General features: G+C 45.4%; 1 protein-coding gene across 1 annotated transcript; it reads right to left on the bottom strand.

Moving 5' to 3' along the window:
- Positions 1-504: 504 nt before the first annotated feature.
- On the bottom strand, positions 505-20,845 carry GABRP (gamma-aminobutyric acid type A receptor subunit pi). Its single transcript, XM_077786766.1, has 10 exons — positions 20,092-20,845; positions 13,943-14,032; positions 12,514-12,623; positions 9,360-9,427; positions 7,400-7,617; positions 6,488-6,570; positions 3,959-4,096; positions 2,626-2,778; positions 1,889-2,082; positions 505-982 (listed from the first exon to the last, which is right to left on the bottom strand). Exons 2-10 carry the CDS (start codon positions 13,996-13,998, stop codon positions 668-670), a joined length of 1,335 nt encoding a protein of 444 aa, XP_077642892.1. The 5' UTR covers positions 13,999-14,032; positions 20,092-20,845; the 3' UTR covers positions 505-667.
- Between the last annotated feature and the right edge of the window lie 358 nt (positions 20,846-21,203).

Raw genomic sequence — 21,203 nt, forward strand, 5'->3', positions numbered from 1 at the left:
AGCTCAACAAACAACAACCCTCCATGTGTCTCAGGGATGGAGAACTTTGGCAAGTGAGGGTTATCTTAGTGAGTTACAGATTAAAAGCAGTGAGGCACCACTGTGCAGTACCGAATCACCATCCTGGCACTGCACCACCCAGGACAAAGCAGCACCATGCACATGCACAGGAGCATCCCACTGTACTGCACTGCACTGAGCTCCTGCTGCTGCCTCAGGGCTCTCACTGCAACAAAGCAGCTATTGAGGCAGCAATCACAGTCCCTCTGTTCTCTCTGGCAAACAAAGAATAACAGTCATGATCTTATGCATCCTCTGGGACATCTCAACTTGAAGGTTCCAATCTGCTCCAAGCTACCAAAATAATTCTGCCACCTGTAGTGCTCTGTAGCTGCCAGTGCAGTCCTGCACACCCATCTCCAGCCAGGTGAAGTGTGGAATGAAATGCAACTATGAGCAGGAGAGCCTAGCACAGCCACTCAGCTGAACAGCTGCTGTCAGAATCAGTGCTGCTGATGCATGCACACCTCACACACTTCTGCTGGGTACCTTAGAAAACACAAGGAAAATTTTTGTCCACATTGAATTCACTGAGGTTAGGTACCTGGATGCTCACAGGCACAATTCCTCTTCTGCTGAAGTAGGAGAATGAACCAACTAATTTCTATTAAAAATATAGATAATAAGCCCAATAAAACACATTGACCACCATGAAAAACAAAGGAAAAAGCAATTTGGAGTAGTGGTCCACATTGCCAGGGTTCTGAATTGTGAAATAACCAATGATCCTGTGCATTTTGTTCCTCAAGACACATTTGATTTTCTCATGACTTTTCATGGTCAAGTCACTGCAGTTAACATTATTGCTGGAAATCTCAATGCTTGTGAAGCTGATTTTCTGTTTATAGCTGGTCATGGAATTTTTTACGATGTTGGTAATGTTAACTTCTTCCATTTCTTCAGTCAGTTCATTTGCAGGCCCCTAGGAAACAAGAGTGCACAGTTTTAAGGTCTATCTTCCTCTGCAGAGGAAGAAGACCATAAGGATAAAAACATAAGAGCACAGCTTCATATATGGTAATCCCAATACTCAAACACACCTTTCAGCTGCATAATCTTAGGAGAGCCTGAGGTCCAAGAGATGCCTATTTCCACCACTGTATTTTTAGAGATATTTTTAGATCCTTGAGTAAATTTTACTATGAGTAATCCAACATCCCTCTCCTACAGGATATCCATCTCTTCCTATCTACACAGTAACTTAATGGCTGGGAACTCAGTAGTGTGGTGAAAAACCTCCTTTTCTCTCTGAGCCATTGATGACAACTGGACTACAGTCATACCTGATTATTTAATTTCTCACACTAAAAGCAGAGCCCTTGAATAATTCACTCTCACAATCCCCATGGAACACTGGGACAGATGTTTGTAAGCATCTTCTGGGGAGGGAGGAAGAAGGGTTCAGCTTTCCTCTGGCAGAGGGAAGTACCTCCCTTATTGGAGTTGTTTGGTAGAAGAGTGAAGAGTTGTGTTATACTAGCTCTTCTCTGAGTGCATTTGAAAGGAGCAGTGGTGCTTCCTGCTCACATGAGCTCAACTCTGGGCTATGGACCCAATCCAGTGCCAGGCCCAAGTGCCTTTCTGGATGTGTTCCTGTGAACCAAACAGGACTGCCAGTTATGGCTGCTGCTCAGAAGTCTGCCAGAGACACAGCATTCCTGTGCTATTCATGTGTTTGTTATACACAAAAGTTTAGGTTTAGTGCCGGTTAGGAGAAGCATTGTTGATGTATCCATAGCAAGAGGACTATTTGTCTTGTTCATTTAATGGAGAATTAATTGCTGCCAGTCCAAGACCACTGGCCTTATTAAGGTATGTTGAGCCTTACCTCTTCTGGTACTTTAGCTGCACACTTCTGTGAGGAGCTGTAGTGAGCCACTGCATACTCCACAAGGGCACCAAAGATGAAGCTGAAGCAGATGCCAAGATAAACATCAATGGCCTTAATGAAACAGTTGGTTTTTGAAAGTGAACTTCGTGAACCGATCATCAGAGTTGTCATAGAAAGCACTGTTGTAACTCCTTGGAAAACAGAGAGACCATTTCTTGTGGAAACTTTGGAGAAGTCTTGGCCTATCCTGTTCATGTCATTGCTCTTTATTGCTAGCTGGTTAAAGCACATAACTTCTTACCAAATCCAAATCATCTATCATAGCAACTGAAATACTTTTGTAGCATTCACTAGCTTCACACAGGCTCTCCCTGCCTTTGGCAGCTTGGCTCCAACAGGCAGTTGGCTCTCTTCTTTTTCATGCTTTCAGTAAAAAATTCCCTCCATCCTCCATCCTGCTTTCTCCAAAGCACACCACAAAGATCCTGTGCCCTGTCCTCTACTCTTTGCAATGGATCTCCTGAGAGCTTCAGCCACACATAGCCCTGCAGGTGGGCACATGTCTCTGCCACAGCATCTCCTTCCACAGCAACCCAACTCTGCCTCAAAGAACAGTAGAAGATGAGCAGATAATTTATCCCTGAGCAGGTAGCTCAAGAAAAGTACCATCTACCCAGCTTTTAAAGTCTCCTCTGTCTGCTTAAATCTACTCCATTCCTTAGGCCAGAACTCACCAATGCAGGTTCTTGCAGGCACCGAGTCCAGTGTGATCCAAAAAGAAACCCAGGATAACATGACAAGCAGAGTGGATGGCACATAGGTCTCCAAAATGAAGTAAAGGACATTTCTTCTCAGTTCAAACTGTAATATCAGTCGCGGGTAACTACCTGTTTATGAAGAGACTTGGTGAATGTGAGGTTCCCAAGGACCCCTCAAGTAGAACTGGGACAGCCCAGCACCAGCCCTTCAGCTGATGGAGCTCAGCAGAGCATATGCAGGTAACACACCTGACACGGGAGGACACACACAGCACTGACAGGAAAAGAGGCATCTGAACAACCCCATCTGAACAGCACATGCCTTGCAAAGGGGCTCCTGCCCCTGAGCATAGTGGGAATGTTACAGCAGGGCCTCAGCTCTGAGCAGAGCAGGGCTCATGCTCCCACTCTCTCACACTCAGCACAGCACCTTTCCCAACACCTGCTCTGAAGGGCAGTGCCAGGTTCAGCCTTACCTGATAGCTGAAAAACAGACAAAACATTTGTCTCTTGATGTCAGCAGGCTCTGGCTCACATCCCAAAGCATCCCATTCTCATTAGAGATTTGTGATCTTTGATAATGGTATATTTTTGAGCTCTCCATCTTTTAAAAACCAATTTGTTGTAAATGCTAACATAAGGGTTCTGAGGCTGGATCACTAGTGTTTTCAGGAAGTATTTCTGCTCTAGAAACAATAATTCCCATTGAAATGTAGAAACAAAGTCCATGTTGTTCATGGGCTGTGTAACAAAACAACAAAACGTTTTTTTTTAAACCTTGTCATTCTAAGGAAGCCCCCTTTCATACTATCTGTAATTGAAGAAAAGAGTATTTTACACGGATAATGAAAAAGACATTGAATTCTGATCTACAAAACTGTTGTTCCATCATGACAGAATTGTAATTTACAAACAGATGTATATTTTAAAAATTAATTTTACTCCTAGTTACTGTAAACATTGCTCTCTGCAGTATCTATATACTATACACTTGGATAGAAGGGACAGAGTTTCTTCAGGTATGTGTGGAGGAAGATAGGAAGAAGGAAAAAAAAGAATTTAAAATCCATCAAATGAATAGAGTATATTTTAAGCTTCCATCTTTCTGTGGTTTCTGTCTTAAAGAATATCCTGACTGTAACTAATAGGATGTCACCACCTTTCTGTTCATCTCTTTTTGTGAGATTAAGATCTGCTAAAGGTTTTACTGGTTCAGGACTGAGTCAAATGATCCTGGCCCACAGAAAGAGAGGAGATGGGATGAGGAACATCCAAGAGCTTTTCCTGCTTTTTTCTCTCCCAGATTTACCTGTCTCCTGCTGTGACTTGGAGACCAGGGTGTGGTAGTGCTCCACGGTGTACTGGGAGAGCCGCAGCTTCTCGATGCCATGCACGGAATTGTTTCCCCGCAGCCAGGTGAAGGTGACATCATTCTCATCGTAGCCCCCTGGGGAGAACACAGGCACTGTGTGACTGTTGTGGCCAGGGAGAGCCCAGCTATCCCTGCTCTGTGGGGAGCAGAACCCTGACCCCAGCACTGCAGACTGGACAGAGGCCCCTGAGCTGTGTCTGACCATGCAGGGAACATTGGCTGTGCTTCCTTCATTGCCCTTCGTCTGCTGCTCCGGATGTGGACAGAAACACACCTCTGGGAATGACAAACAATGTATAAGGCTGCTGAGAGCCTCCTGCAGTGGTTTACATGGGGTATTCATGTTTTCAAAGATCATCAAGTGCTGTCATACACAGCTTTATTACACACAATGGGATATTAGTACTGTTGTGGTTAACTCTCAAACACAGTCTCTCTCTTCAGTCTGAGAGGAGAGCAGGAGAAACACAATGGTTAAGAAAGAAAATTCAGATTCCACTGAGACCCTTACCACAGAGCAGAAGCACATTTCATCGATTCAAGTGCTTCAAAACATCAGAAAAAGCATTTTCAGTTAGTCAGGAGCTTACAGCTAAGACTGCTATGTGGTTATGAACCAGGCTCCCCTGAACTGGGTACACATTGTCCAGAAAACCTGCTCACAAAAACAACCTTTTCTACACATCATTCCTCCTATCCTCAAAGTCATTAAGTTACTCAGGACAAATAAATGCACACAGCATTTAGATAATACCAAATTCCTGCCTCAAAGCAGTGGGACTCCATATATGCCATCTGAGTGCGTGCCTCCAGGGATGACATAACCTCAGGTTAGACTGAGGGATACCTCAGTCTGAAGGGTAAATCTTGTACTGAGTTGCCAGCCTGCCATTCCCTTCAGAAATTTGACTTGATTTAGGAAACAAGTCCATCAGCTTCACTGATTTAATTCTTTTATTAAGAGCCCTTCTTTGAGACCATGAGTAGGGATGCTGTGATTCTGATAATAACCCATTTGTCCTGGTAGAAGGGATCAGATGAAGTTGCAGCTCTATTTACATCTAATTGTGCTTTCTTATTAGACACAAATTACCAGAGCTTGGGTGTGATGAACTCCTAAATTAGGTGTCCAGAGCATGAATCTCTGAGTAGAATCCTAAGCATGCGACTTTTCAAAGTACCTAAGTGGTTTTATAAATTGTGGTTAATCAGGAAAATTTTCTAAGTGATAGATTGTTGTTAATTCATCTGGTGTATATTTAAATAGCATTACTTCTGGGCACTTATCCTAATGAAATCTCCAGTGGGCAATATGTATGTAATTTCATTGGAATTATACAGCAACTGAGCATGATGTAGGACACAATCAGTTTTAAACCAGGCCGAAACATGCTCCTCTTTAGCTGAAGAGGCCAATCATTATTATTTCAGGAGCTATTCTTTGTAATAAAGTTAACCATGGTGAAGTAATATGATTTTAATGTGAAAATAATATGTGCTTCCCTAGGTGCTTCATGCTGCAACCCCAGAAGTTAAAAATCTGGTCTTTTCCATGTTGAGATGATGAAAGTTTGGTTTTGTGTCATGCAGCAGGAGCTGGCTGCCTGCTCATCACAGGTCTGGAGCAGCAGCACTGTGGTGGCTGAGCTTTGGGGAAACAATGCTGTAGTGGCCCACATTGCCCTGGAGTCTCAGCCAGCATTGCCATAGGTGAGCTTTTAATCTGAGAGCAGAATTCACTGATAATTCCTCTTCTTGAGATTTCCCAGTCTGAGACTCTTCAGTTGTTGAGGCTCCCATCCTCTGTATCCCCTCCCTAGTGGGGGGCAGGTATTACAAACCTGGGTTTGGCCTTAGTTTCAGCTCATGAATTTGAGAGCCATGTTCCACTCTAATTCTAGTGAGAACCACACTTCCCAATGTTCTTTTACAGTGGGGATTTGTGGGGTGCAACAGGTATTAGCTACCTAAAGATGTGAGAATTGCTCCTTCTTGTACTCTATCACAAACACTTATCCCACAAGTTAGTTTTGAAGAAGCTGTGTGTTCAAAATAACCTGAATTTTGAAAACCAACCACCATTACTTCATCCTTTCTCTGCATGACTGAATTATCTACACCTTAATAAATATTCTGTAGAAGCTGTGTGTTCAAATAACCTGAATTTTGAAAACCAACCACCATTACTTCATCCTTTCTCTGCATGACTGCATTATCTACACCTTAATAAATATTCTGTATGATCACTTTTTTGCATAAACTGCATGGTGACACGAATTCTCTGGGCTGTGGATTACAACACAAACATTTGAAAAATGATGACATAGAAGTTGTTTTCTTTTGAACATTGTAATTTGCAGGAATAAAAATCTACTCCAGAAAGCCACCATGCTTAATCCAAATTTTCAAGATATGTAGTTACTTATGAATAAACAAAATTAGAGTTTTCTAGAACATTATACTTACAGCTTTCTAGCTGCAGTTGGCATGTTTGTGTGTCCATAGGGTATTTTGACAGGTCCATGTTACAGGCAACAGTAGTAGTGATTCTGTAGAAAGAGAAAGAACTCTTAAAATTGAAATAAAAGCATGTTTTACACAGCAAACTGAATCACAAAGCTCTGCTTTAGAGAGCAGAGTTAGATTATTTGACCTATGATATGAATTAACTGAGAACCCTCAAGAACAAGCACTCTCTGCAGCTATGCCAATGAAAATGTAGCCCAAGGAGGAATTTTGCTTTGATCTGGTGGGATATAGAGTGCAGATTCACTTTTTTTCCCCATTGCTACAATTTGCTCATCTTAGAAGTCAGCAGTTGCGACATGAGGTGCAGTGACTAACTGCACACACATTCTGGATTTCTCTGATAGGTATGTGAGTATTACTCTGCAGCTGAGGTAACTGGGACCCAGTTAATGCAAGCTAAGGAGAGCACTGTAGGAATTGCTAACTCAAGTTCTGTGCACCTTCCTGAAGTTCATGGACAAATGCACTTCTTGGTAAAAAACAGAAGTCATCATTACATGGCACTGGATAAGCAAATGGTTTCCCACTATCAGTTGAACTTTTACTTTGTGATGTCCTCCTTCCATTCCTCCCCTGTCCTCATCTGACTGGATTTTTCCTCAGTGACAACTAAACTCGTGAGCTTTCTGAGCAGGCCTCAGGACACAGCATTTATTGTGATGGGAGATCCTGATCCTTGACTGGCATTTCCAGAAGCCAGAACAGGGAGAAATGGATCAGCAGAGAATGATCACAGCTGTCTTGTTGACCCCAAACTCATGACCCGTGACAGCTGGTACCTGCTCCTGTCCAGGGTAATTCTGGAAATCTATTCTGAGCCAGCACCAGCAAAGCCAAAGGTCTCTGTACCTTAAGGCATACAAGACGGTGCCATTAGAGAACAGCCTGACGAGGCGGTTGCCCACGGTGACGTCGTGCAGGAAGGACCTTTTTGACTCCACAATGTAGGTGTCTGGCACCCAGAGCAACTCCACCAGGCGAGCATCCAGCGTGAAGCTCTTGTTGCCATGAAAGACCAGCCGCGGGTCTGTCCAGCGCTGCCGCAGGGCGATGGTGGCTGTGTAATCCTGAGAAACAGCGCAGAGCCTGGGGATGTGTGTCCAGGCACCTGCACGACATAGCTGGGGCACACTACATGTGTGACAAGGGACAGAACACTTCCTCATTCGACCTACCACAGCCAAGCTTCAAGCTTCACTTTCATCACAGTTTTATTCACTCTGTAATATTTCTAATACATTTCCACTCTAAGGTGCGGCGTTTGAGGACTAAAGATTATACTTACAGTACTTTATGTTTTTAATGAGCAGTTATTATAACTGATACTTTTGTGCCTATTTTGCAGGTAAGAGAACAGATGGGAAGCACACACTTGAGGCCACCCCACAAGTCATTGACATTACAGATCAGTCATTGTCTAGAGCTGAGAAACTCCACACTATAAATCTGGTCCTATAAAGACCAGAGCCTAGAGCTGGGACACTACACACTATAAACCTGGTACTATAAATCTGGTCATCAAAGAGGCACTTTGGAGAAAAAAAGAAAGTGAATCCAACCTGCTATGTCAGGGGGAAAACATATATATCATAAAAAAACTACAAACAAGTAAAAAATGATAACTTGTGCCTTGTATTTTAATAGGAATTTTGAATCTAAGAACACTGGGATTAACTTGAGTTTGGCCTGCCAAAATCAACCTGCAGCATTGATTGGAGCATTCTCACAGTGCCCCACAGAAAAGAATCAGCAGCACCCACTCAGCTCTGAAGCTGATGCTTTTGGTGAGCCTTCTGTACACCACAGGCACTGCTGAACTATTCAACTTTCTTCCTCACAAGGGATGCCACACAGGATTATTTTTTTTCTATTTCCACAGGGTCTGATTTCCAGAAAGTGCTGAGTTTTTGACCAGTAGGACATTTGGAACCACTTCTTTTTTCTTGTAAGCCCACATTACTATGGCACCTACACAATTGTCTTAGGGTGACTATAAGATGCTTGTATTCTCAATTGACTCTTCTGTTTATATTGGATATTAAGTTCTGCACCTTTAAGATGAGATTTGAAAGTGAAGGTGGGGAAAAGAAGTGCACAGTTTGTTTTCAGAAACTGCATTTTCTCCCCTGTATCCCTTCTCACAGACTGTGTTGCCTGCAGCACAGACAGACAGTGGGACAGAGCTCTCCTTTGCTTTTAGTTAGTTTTTTTATCTAGCTGAGGCAGAGAAGTTGCCTGTACTGTGTTTTTTTTCTTTTTCTTGGAAATGTTCAAAGCTGCTCTGGACTGAAAATCCAGAAAAACACCAGGAGCTCACACCTGTGGCCCACAGGCACCAGGACACAGCATTCCAGTGCTGGAGGGACAGTTAACAGACTGAATAAGATGAGCTACAGCCCATGAAAAGGACTTTCTGAATTTGCCATCTCTTCAGAACAGCGAGAGGTTTTACTGTTTAATATAATTATTTTTTTTAAGCTTGTGAATACTTTGCTTATTAAATAACCAGTTTTTTCCACTTTTCTCCAAGGAAATAATTTCCTGAACCAGTTGGGGGAGGGGCCACTTGAATCTGCATTCTAGAGGAACCCCTTTGGGAGTTTCCTCCCAAATTTGCCCTAAACCAGGACAACAGTCTGCAGTCATAAATGAGCTCTGTGTTCATCCCAGTACTGAAAGTGGTCAACAGCCCCCAAACAGCAAAGCAGTTTCAAAATGACCATTTCTGTGCTGGACACACGGGAATACATGTGAAGTCTATCAGGCATATCCCAATCTTATCTTGTAAAATAAAAGTTTTTTCACTTACCATGTCACTCTCAGATATACTAGAAATACTTGCAATGTCCAGACTCATTGCAATTTGTACAGGTTCTCCTGCAGAGGGAATGAAATGCTTCAGTAGAGAGAAGGGAAGTGTGGAGGGCACAGTAAAGCTACTCAGGATGCTGTGCAGGATGGGCGCTGTCCTCAGCCTCACTCACTGTCACTAAAACTGCAGAGGCATAGAGGGTCAGACACAGTTTCAGAACATTAGACTCACAAATTCCACGTACCAAAATGCAGTTGTCACTGTTAGGGAGCTGGAGTTCTGTGTTTGGTGATGGTAGCAGGGAACATTACCAGTGGCTGCAAAGCTCAGGAGTTTATCAGCAGCATTTCAGTGGCATTTGCTGTTGGACAGGCAGCCAGGGCCACTATGTCCCTTGATCCCAGCCCACAGCAGGCACGGAGCAGCCAGGCCAAGGACCTCTTCACACAGCACTTCCCACATTCCAAGGAGCGCTGGGCACCCCCGGTTCCTCGGGAGGAGCCACCGAGAGGAGAGAAGGTCCCTGATTGCCGAGAAAGGCACTCCCGAAATGCGGAGCAGCAGCGGCCTCTGCCCGGCTCCAGCTCCCAGCCCAGAGCCGGCCCGGGCCGCGAGCGCCGGGAGCCACCGCGAGAGGGCAGCACCGGCCGGGGACAGGGGCAGGGACAGGGACAGGGACAGGGACAGGGACAGGGGACAGGGGACAGGGACAGGGGACAGGAGATAGGGGACAGGGACAGGGGATAGGGGACAGGGACAGGGACAGGGACAGGGGACAGGGACAGGGACAGGGACAGGGGACAGAGGACAGAGGGACAGGGGATAGGGGACAGGGACAGGGGACAGGGGACAGGGACAGGGACAGGGGACAGGGGACAGGGACAGGGGACAGGGACAGGGACAGGGGACAGGAGATAGGGGACAGGGACAGGGGATAGGGGACAGGGACAGGGACAGGGACAGGGACAGGGGACAGGGGACAGGGGATAGGGGACAGGGGACAGGGACAGGGGATAGGGGACAGGGACAGGGACAGGGACAGGGACAGGGACAGGGACAGGGACAGGGGATAGGGGACAGGGGATAGGGGACAGGGGACAGGGACAGGGGATAGGGGACAGGGACAGGGGACAGGGACAGGGACAGGGACAGGGACAGGGACAGGGACAGGGGACAGGGGATAGGGGACAGGGACAGGGGACAGGGACAGGGGATAAGGGACAGGGGACAGGGACAGGGGAACAGGGGAGAGGGGACAGGGGAGAGGGGAACAGGGGACAGGGGAACAGGGGAGAGGGGATAGGGGACAGGGACAGGGGAGAGGGGAACAGGGGACAGGGGAGAGGGGAACAGGGGACAGGGGAACAGGGGAGAGGGGATAGGGGACAGGGGACAGAGGGACAGGGGACAGGGGACAGGGGACGGGGGATAGGGGACAAGGAGACCCGGGACAGGGGGACAGGGGACAGGGGGACACAGGGACAGGGTGACAGGGGACAGGGCGACAGGGGACAGGGGGACACAGGGACAGGGTGACACAGGGACAGGGGACAGAGGGACAGGGGACAGGGTGGCACAGGGACAGGGGGACAGGGGGACAGAGGACAGGGGGGACACAGGGACAGGGGGACGGGGACAGGGGACAGGGGGACAGGGCAACACAGGGACAGGGGGACACAGGGACAGGGGACAGGGGGACAGGGCGACAGGGACAGGGGGACACAGGGACACAGGGATAGGGGACACAGTGACACAGAGACACAGTGGCACGGACACACGAGGACCCCACGCCAAGCCGGGCTCTGCCGGTGCCAGGGGAACGTGGGGCTCCGAGCGTGGCTCGATGCTTTCCAGCACAGACCTCTCTGCCTGCGTGACAACACAGCAGTGCCTTTCCTCGTGGAACTGCCAAAACTCCTGTTGATCATATGAATCACAGTGAGGAACAACCAATGGACACAATTTCTGAAATGCTTTCCAGGTGGTTTTGGCTTTGATTGTTTGTTTTAAATGTTTCATAAATATATTTCATTTGCAGAAGATGTGTATTTTTTAAAGCAGCTGTTTTTAACATCTCTGTCTATTCAGACTCAAGCCCACTGCATTTACTGACCACAGGACACAACTGTGAGGACTCAGCCTCTGGGGGAGGTCACACCAGAGTTGTTTAATATTTGCTGCAGATGCAGTGGATTTCTGTTATGTTGTAGAGAAGCATCTGCTCACTGGTGTCACAGGATTTAGAGGAGCTTTTCTAGTCCTGCATCAGGTCAGCCATTCTAGGCAGAGCAAGATGGTAAATTCTGTAGGCTCAGGCATTTATTACCATGGCCATAAAAAGGAAGCAGCTCAGGGTTGCCAGTAGCAGCAGGTCTGTCTATAATGGGAAATAACCATGGCCTTGTGAAAGCTGATGGGAATTTTTTCTGTCAAGTGGGGTTTCATTAATGGTTCAGGCACAAAAACAAAATTAATAGAAATAAAAATGATAATTACTGTTTCTTAAACTTTCAATGGTATTTTTCAGGTTCTGAATGTCATTCGGAAAAACCTGTTCCTCTGTGTGACGACAGCACTCACCTGGAAGGTGAGAAACCTGACACCCAAATTGCTCAAGTTAAGTTCCTAAATTAAGTTCCTAAATTCCTGCCTGCTCCCAATTCCACAGAGTCTCACTAGGGTTTGAAACAGATTTGTGTCTCAGTGTGAGGTGAAAGCATGTGTCAAAAGTCAACATTCCTGGCAATAAGAATGGCTTTGTTCCTCTATAGCTGCATAAATAGCTATAATAGCTGTACATGACCAAAAGTAAAGCAGAAAATCCCAGGGGTCAGGCTCTAAACAAAAGCTTGTACAGTTAGAGCAGAATTTAATTATTTAGTCAGGTCTTTCATAGAGATGTTAAAGTTTATAAATTCCCTGCTCTTCACCTCACAGCTGGACCTGTTCCCAAGCCCCACACATACGTGCACCAGCTATCCAAGACAGTAGTGGATGCACAGAAAGGAGGGCAGCCTGGGACAACAACTAATTTCAAAGAAACACAGCTTTTGAAACTGCAGCATCCTATAGCAAGGTTAAAGCCTGCTCTCCCCTCCACATGAGCATAATAGACTGATTTTAAATGGTCCCTTGTGTAGAGCCAACATACCACCAAAGTAGGGCCGGAGGTATTTGTTGTACCCCATTGTGAGGTTCTCAAATCCAGGGAGGGACGTTGTGCCCTTGTCATGCAAGCTGGATCCATGACCCAGAGATCTCCTGGGGACACAAACACCAACTGTTACATGCTGGGCTGGGCACATCTGGTGTGCAGTTGCAGCTGCTTCCAGCTTGTGCTCAAACAAACAGACAAACAAACAGTATAAAATAGTTACTAAAACCAAGTAGATAATTGAAATCACAAGCATTTGCTCACATTGCTGTCTTGGCTGAATAATTAGCACTTTAGAGAGGTGGGAAAATGGCAAATTGCCTCAGCTGATAGCTACAGGTTGAACACACAGTATCTTTAGAATGTTCTTAAAATATCAGAGAAAAATTAAGCAATATCTGAGCAATAAACCCCAATCTCCCCTTCCCACCTTCCCACTCCTTCTTGTACAGTCTATATAAGGAATATAATTTTTTTTTCTTTCCATTTATGACAACCTGAGACAAATCTTACAGCCCAACAGCTCCTCCTCTTTAATCTCTAGTTCCCTAAATAAGCTTCATCCTCGTAACATGTGAGTGTCAGCTTCTACAGCTGCTATCAGGAGTAATACTGGAGGGGAAAGGTGGAGGACTGTGCACTTCACAGACACCCCCTCAGCTCTGTGGGAAGTGCAGCTCCAGCTGTCGGGTATACAGAGGGTCCAACTCTAGATTTCAATGTCAAATTTTATATTTATATTCTGTGGCTGGTCATTGAAGGCAGAAGCTGTGTTTTGAGGCTGACAGTTCTGCACCCTCACATAGACAGTGAACGGGACAGGGTTTGGATGGTAAAAGGTGAGTCTTAAGGTACAGGGTGGCACAGCCGCACCTGAGAAAAGTGTAACTGAGTGAAGGGTTAGTGCTTTGGGCAGGAGGAGGTAGGAGGCAGAGCCTTTGCTGCTCCCAGTGCCAGGACCCTGCTCTGGGCAGGAAGCAGCCATGGAGTTACTCACAGCTCTCACCAAGGGTTTTTCTTCTGTTTCCTTCACAGCTGGGTTAATAGGGCCTTGGAGCTGCAAGATTTAGATTAAACAGGACCTTACAGCAGAATCAGGTTTTGCACAGTATATATATTCAACAAATTTGAGACTTGTACATCCAAGGATGGTTATAACAGAGCTGGGAGCCTTATGGGAGGCATTTCTGGTAAAAAACTACAACCTGTGCTGGTTCTGAACAGGAAATCAGGGATTGCACTTTTAATGGGCAATGTAGTTTAGGTATCTATGCAGATTGCTCTCTCCTATACCACATCCCTGACTGCACCCTGCCACCTTTGGGTGGGCTGAATAACTGGAAGCATAGTTTCCTTTTGACCTACATTATTTATGTGAAACATCATTCAAAGGTTCCCTTCAAAATAAAACAAACTCTACACTTACCTTTGGATTGGAAGGAAAAAACACAGACCAAAGTAGGAAAAATATCTGAAGAACATGTCTGAAGATTGCTTCTGTATTTGCTCTGCTTGTCTGTAAAGAAGAAAAGAAAGACAAAGTCTTGTGGTTTAAGAAAAATTAATTTAAGGGAAGGAGACAAGGAGAAGAAATGCTGCACAGTCAGAACCATCAGAGAGTGATGTTTAACATACCTGATACACAGTGGCTTCTGCTCTTTTTCCTGGCTAGTATAATTTTTTTAGCATGTTCTATCACTTACCACATAAAAAGCCCTGGTGACACTAGCTCCTCTCCTCTCAGTATGGGATGGCAATTAGCTGATGTTGAGAATGACACCATAGGAATGGATTGATTAAATATGAAAATGTGTGGGTAGCTCCCAGAGCAGACGCTGAAGCCAAGAGGGATCCTGCCCACAGATGGCAGTTTCAGCCTCTTTTAGTCCCAGGCTCCCCTGCCCAGCCTCACAGAAACGCTGTAACTCTGTACTCCATTGATTGTATGTGGGATAAACTCCTGCTATTAACAGCAACGATGGCAAGCCACTCAGCATGCAGCAGAGCATGAGGTCATTGCACTTCAAAGGGGTTTTGTTGACATTTCTGGGAGTGGAACCAAGTTTGGCTGCTGGCCCAAGACTCCTCAGGCTTGTGCTGGCTTTGGAGCAGGTGCCACAGTGGCAGATCTGAGCTGTGCTCTGCTCCACTCTGATCTCCAGCTACCTCCTGCAGGTGCTACTCCAGTCACACACCTTTTTTTTCAGACCTAGCACCTCTCACATTACACGTGGCATTCAGAGCCTCAGCTTCCAATGTGGCTGCACCATAATAACCCAAATATCATGAGTTTTCCGCTTGGGTTAGATCCTTCCTGTAGTAGCTCCCCACAGCCCAGGGGACACTCTGCCTCCTCAACCAGATACACAGCTCTGGTGCTGTGTCATGGGGCAAGCAGAGCACCAGGAAATAACACTGAGCCAGTAGAACACCTGAACATTCGAAGTACTATGAATGAAGTGCATCCCACCGGAGAAAGGATGGGGTTTTTTCAAAACACAATATGCTCTAATACCAGTCCCACATCTGAATTTCCAACAAGGCTTTTCTCTTCTACCCATTCTCTGAAATGGTACTCAGATGTCTTTAGATGCTCTCAATGGCTCCTCACTATAATGTGAGGGTGCAGGACCAGAGTGTGAATTATTTACCCACTCAAAGCCATGTTAGAGCACAATTTTGATTGAAAAGAAGAAAGATTGGTTGAGGTTGTTTAAAAAACTTGTATTAAGAAGTTAATTTTACAAATCAGACTTCAGTTAAAGTATGAGACTTCATGAACTTCAGCTGAGGAACCTCTTACGAGCATCCCTAATGAATATCCCATGTTTTGCAAAGGATGACTGTGAAGACAATAAATATACCAAAGACTGGAAGGCAGTGAAATGGAAATTTATAAGTACTCCTGGGCAAGAGAATGGTGATACCAGTGCCCAGAGCTAAATATAACCACAGTATTTCTTCACTGCTCAATGTGTCAGTTGATACAATGGCAATTCTGCTGTTATAGGGCAGGAGCTTTCATCAGAGATTACCAATAGGGGGAAGAAATTGTAATAAGGTTGTATATTTATGTTTCTCTGTCCAGTAAAGGGTTTCATTTTCACAGAAAAATGTAGCCTTAAACACTGTTTGGTGACCAAGGGCAAAGTCAATACACCAAGAGGCTACAGCAAACAGATGGCCACAAAATCCTCAGAGAACATGTCGGAATTTTTCTTCCAAGCTTCCAGGTAACATGTTAATGTCAAATAAACTGTGCAGTTCCCCTGGTAATTTGGGATTACTTTCCTTGGTCATGTGTGATGGACATGACAAAGGGAACTGGTTTTCCCTGCAACCCGGTGCTGGCAGGCACAGCTGAAGGAGTTCAGCACTCAGTCCCTGCCCTCGCAGTTACTACATACCCTGCGCCACCCCTGCAGGGGAGAAGCAGCAGGGACTCGCTGACCTCTCCCAGCAGGAAAGGACTGACAGACAGGATCGTTTTATTGTGTCTCTACTCTGGCTGAGCACCTGCCACGGCAGCACCTGCCCAGGATGGGAAAGGGGCTGGCAGGGCTGAAGGAAGGGAGTGAGGGTGAAAGGAGCTTGCAAGTGACTCATTAATCGAAGGTTTGACAATACTGACAGATAAGCATGTAAAGAAAAGATAGGAGATGGGGCCTCGAGGAGCACAGTTCAGACACAATCATTCGTCTTACACTTCTGTTAGTCTACGTTTCTGCAGGGCAGTGAAATGCTCCTCACTGCAGGAAGTGTTTGGGGAAAACCAGCCACATACCCTCCTAAGCACCTCCACAGCCTGCACGTACTAAACACATTCACTTTGCTCTTGCAGGCAGCACATTAAAAGGTGTACTGCAGCTGTATATCCTTCCATGCCAATGTTCAGTTTCCTCAGTAAATACTCAATATCTACACTAAGCACAAAGGTATTTCATCTGGATTGGTTTCTACATTACCTTGTTTTTAAAGGCCATTCAGCACCATGTTTCTTAGTGCAATATGGAATTTAATACAGTTGTAAAACAAGCAGGAATCTTTTAAAATTCAGTTCTCATTTTAAATCACCCAGGAAATAGTATCAATGTGCCCAACTTCTAAGAACAGAGAAATTAAGGTACACAGAGGTCAAGTAATTTGTCTCGAGTGTCATCAGTAAGACTATCTGTCAAGATGAACGAGCCTTCTGCAGAACATGTACCAACAGCTCCTCGCTCAGATCATACCAGGCTCACACCTCTCCAAGAAATGCTGACAGCAGCAGCACTGGCAGCCACACGAAGGCACTGCATGGTTCCCGCTGCTGCTGTCTGAGCCCGGTACTGCGGAGGAACCGCAGCAGCACCTCCAGATGTGCACTGCCCTATTTCACTCCGCATTCTCCACATTCCATTTGGATTCACTGCCCCAGACCTTGGGACCCTCCCTGCTGGGGCCTGGGACTTGGCCAGGGGCAGGCACTTTTCTGCCAAGTACCAGCTTTATTTAAGCTAATCCTTCACACAAGTGACCATCAATAACTGCTAACCTACTTCCTAAAGGACACAGATTAATTGATAGAATATTATAACTCATTTAAATATTCATGTCCTAACAGGGAGACAATTGCACGGGGCCTAGAGACTCTTCCCCTATTCGAAATTGTGCCCCAGCCTTAAATAAATTAACTCAATAAGTGTCTTACCATGAATACAAATTCCTGCTTAGGGCTTGCAAATAAAAATATTTAGAGCTCTTCTTTGAGGAAAGATAAGGTGCTTAAACTTGCAAAACAGTAAAGGCAGCTATATTCATTTGTCTTTTGCTTTAAATGAACTGCTTTGTTTTAAACCCAAGGCATCCCTTTTAGAAGGGAGGAGGAAGAATCTGGGAAGTTATTACATTTCTTATTCTGGGCTACAGTTTCGGTTCTGCAAAGATGCAGATGTCTGCTCCAAACTCCAAAGGCAGGTCAGGGCCAGGCCAGCTCTGCCCCAGGGCTGCCCAGTGCCATCAGCAGTGCACCCCTGCAGCACAGGTCACCTGCAGGACACAAGGAGGAATCCTGGCTGGTGGCATTGGCCAGCAATCTGTGCTGCTGCCTTGCTCCCATCGGTGCTGGCAGGAAGTGGGCATGGCCACCAGCTCTGAGAAACTTCATCTGGATCCCCGAGGCTGGAGGGAGCAATTCGCCTTGCCCCGAGGTCAAATTTTATCTCAAAAGTGGATGCAATGTTTCTGGTTTTACTTTTCAGTTTGTACATACAAACAGTTCAGAACTGCAAGGTACACATGAAGGACACAATTCAGGATTAAAAAAGAGCCTCACTGATTCCACTTGACTGAAACAGAAAGGTTTGTAGAAGAGACCACAGATTCAGCTTATTTCTTTTGCTGTAGATAGAGGGAAATTCCAATGAAAGTCGCACACAGAGACCCTTAACGACAGAGAATTTTACAAGTGGCTTAAGGAGCTTGCTTCAGCAGCAGCCTCCTCCTTCTCCATGCCTTCTCTTTGCTGCACGGGCTTTGCTGCACCCAAGGGATGCATCAGTGAACTGCTGAGCTGTTGTTACACAAACCCTCCCAGCAGGAATGCTGCTTGTATGCTGCAGCTTTTACCTACAGCATCTCAATTCCCTTCTGAGCTCCCTGAAGGCTGGGAGAAATTAGTACCTGTGGGGACCATTTCCCAGATCCTGGGTCAGAACTCCCAGCTGCCTCAGTTTCCCCACAGGACTCAAATTTACGGTTGCCTGCCCCACAGCCCAGTGGCCAATGCTCACCCCTGGATAGCACACACAGACACCACCAGCACAGGCCCGTCACATTTAGGGCCACCGAGCTCTTCAGCTCAAGCTCTGGGAAAGTGTACTTGTGCTGAGATGTACTGAGAACAAGTGTCAAAGCAATCTGCAAAAGCTAAGGTGAGAGCAGTGACTTGCCAGCCCCGAGCAGCAGATCGCAGCCCCGTGGGAGGGCAGCAGCAGCGCTCATCCCTGTCCCAGCCCTGCTGCCACCCGCTGTCCCAGCACCTCGGGGTCCCCGCTCTGTCTCCGGGTGCTGCTGAGCTCAGCTCTGTCGCGATGCAGCCGGGGCTAATCCTCGCTGGGGCCAGGGATCCTGGCGGAGATGATTCCTTAATAGGCTGCTCTGTGTGCTAGCACAGGACCACAGAGGGGGGAATACCTTACCAGCCCTGATCTGGCTTTACAGCCTGCTTGCTGCTTTGGTTCTGCCTCCCAAGAGCAGAATTAATTGCTGGGCTAGAAAATGCTGAAATTGCTGGGCTGCTCTTTAAGAAATGTGCAGTGCCCACAGCAAAGTCAGCAAACCTGCTGTGTTCTGAACAGGGCCCACGTGCCAGTGATGCTCATACCAGAACCAGAACTACACGTCAAGAACAAAAGTTCTGGACTGATACCGGGGATGGTTTTTTCAATCTGTAACCCCATTTAATTCTTTCTTTACGACGCTGCCTATGAAAACCTGTAAATATTTTATCTCTGTGCACATCAGCACCCAGTGTTCATGACTGTAACTCCACTTTAAAGAAAAAGAACACAATTTAAATGTAAAAAGAAGGTTGTGTAACCTCTTGTCAGATACAGGAATGAGTTTGGGAATTGACAATTAATTGGACACACAGTTTTAAGTGCTCAATGTTCTGTTATTATCTCAGATAAATGCACAATTGTGGTTTTATCTTTGGCCAAAGCTCTTACCTGATATGATGTCATTTCTTTTTTGCTCCCTAACTTGTTAAATAAATATTCCATCCATACAAGTGACTTTGACTATCAATTTATCTACACCATATTAGGATTATTGAAAGGAACTACAGCGGTTTATTGATTATTGATAAGATTCTTAGGATTAGGATTATTGGAAATAGTTGTGTACTTTTATGTTAATAGGATGAAATACACTCAGAGACAACAAATCAGATCGAGATGTACTCATTAAATGAGCTGCAGTAAGTACTAGTTTCTAGTTTTCATGTTCAAGAGAGAAAATTATCTCTACTGATAGTGCCTGGTATTTGGAACTGTTCTGAACACCATAAATATCAAAAAAGCTTAATTAAAGGTTTTCTTTTAGTTTAACTTTCCCCCCAAAGGACCTAGGCCTATATCATTCTGTCAAAGAGAGGGGTGAGGAATATTTTTAAGGAAAAAAATCGCAAAACACTTTAAATTCCATGATTGCTTTATGCTGCTCTGCAAATGAGATGGCACTGACCAGTGGGATCCACCCCAGGGGCACAGTATCTCCACTGAACAGCCACAGTACCTTGGGAGATGAGGATGCAGCAGGGAACCCTACAGCTCTCAGCATCTCTCCAAGCACTGCAGCAATATACCCAATTCAAAATCTTTTGGATTCTCATTTTGTCCTGAACAGTCACAGAGTGCAGACACAGACGCATCCCAGTGTTTTGCTGTTGCGGTAACTGGATGTTGACTCACTATCTGAGAATAATAATTCTTGCTGAGGAGCTCTGGCCAGTGGAAGACTGTGGCTTCATGTTATTCATGTGGGATATGTGTGCTCCCAGCAGAGGAGTGAAAGAGCAAATAAATGTCTCACCTGAAGCTCTTGTTCTCTGCTGTTACAGCAGAGCACCGGTCCCGTGGCGCTTCCCCAGGAGCTCCAGCATGGCAGGCGTGGGAACTGCTCCTTGGCAGGGTCTCTCAAGCACAGGTTTGTCAGCTGCCAGGTGTGTGTGCTATCTCCTCTGGTAAGGATCTCTTCTAAAAGCTTCCCCAAAGAACACTTCAGAATTTCCAAAATTAATGTCCAAGGAGCAAGTCTTTTCTGCTTTTGGGTGAAACAAAATGAGGTGAAAAAATCACCGAGGTTCACATGGGTTTATCTTTCTAAACTTATCAAAGAGTGCTGGCAGGTTTGCCAGAAGGAAGACAGCTCTCATTACTTAGCATGGGTTGAGGCGTGGTAGTCTTAAAAATGCCTCAGCAAAAGACAATACAGTAGAGAAACATATCTTGCGTTTAAAAATAGTTTCAACAGTTGTTAAAAGGGATTAAGTAATGTTTTTTTCCCTGTACCAGCAAACGGAGCAGTGCAGACGAGGTAAAAGGGTAACTCTGGGAATGAGGAAATAGTTTCATCTAATTTACTTCAGCCTGAGGTGAAACATTAACTCAACTCTGAGCTCTGATGAGGTGTAAATAGCCTGAACAATAACACTGCTGCACTTGCTTTTGAGGGTATAAACTCAGATGTCTTCAAAGCTGTGAATGGTTTCACAAAACACACCTTTCATTTTACTGAAGCATTCACTGAAACATTTACTTTGGAGTAGATTGTTTTGAACACTGTGGAAATAAGGAAAAGGGGAGAAGTTTCCCAAAAAACTGTGCAAATATTTTAAAGGGATAAAACCAAATCACTGCAGACTTACCCTCAGGTTTTCATCCCAAAGGACAGAAAAAGTCTTTACATTATTTCCCCACTGAGATAAGTGGAAGATCATTTGTTCACTGTGATATGCTCGCTTACCTTGGTTTGCATAAGAATGTACTGGTGTGTCTTTGAAATGCTTATTTGCTTACAAGGTGATAAGGAGGTTGAGATTAGAGTCCTGGGTGTGTGTATCTGGTCTGCTTGCTGTATCTCAAAAGAAGAGACTTAGAAGCTATCACAACGACCAGACTCAGACTACATCTGGAGAGTCACGC

This window comes from Lonchura striata, chromosome 15 (genome assembly GCF_046129695.1).
Source record: "Lonchura striata isolate bLonStr1 chromosome 15, bLonStr1.mat, whole genome shotgun sequence".
NCBI lineage: Eukaryota > Metazoa > Chordata > Aves > Passeriformes > Estrildidae > Lonchura > Lonchura striata.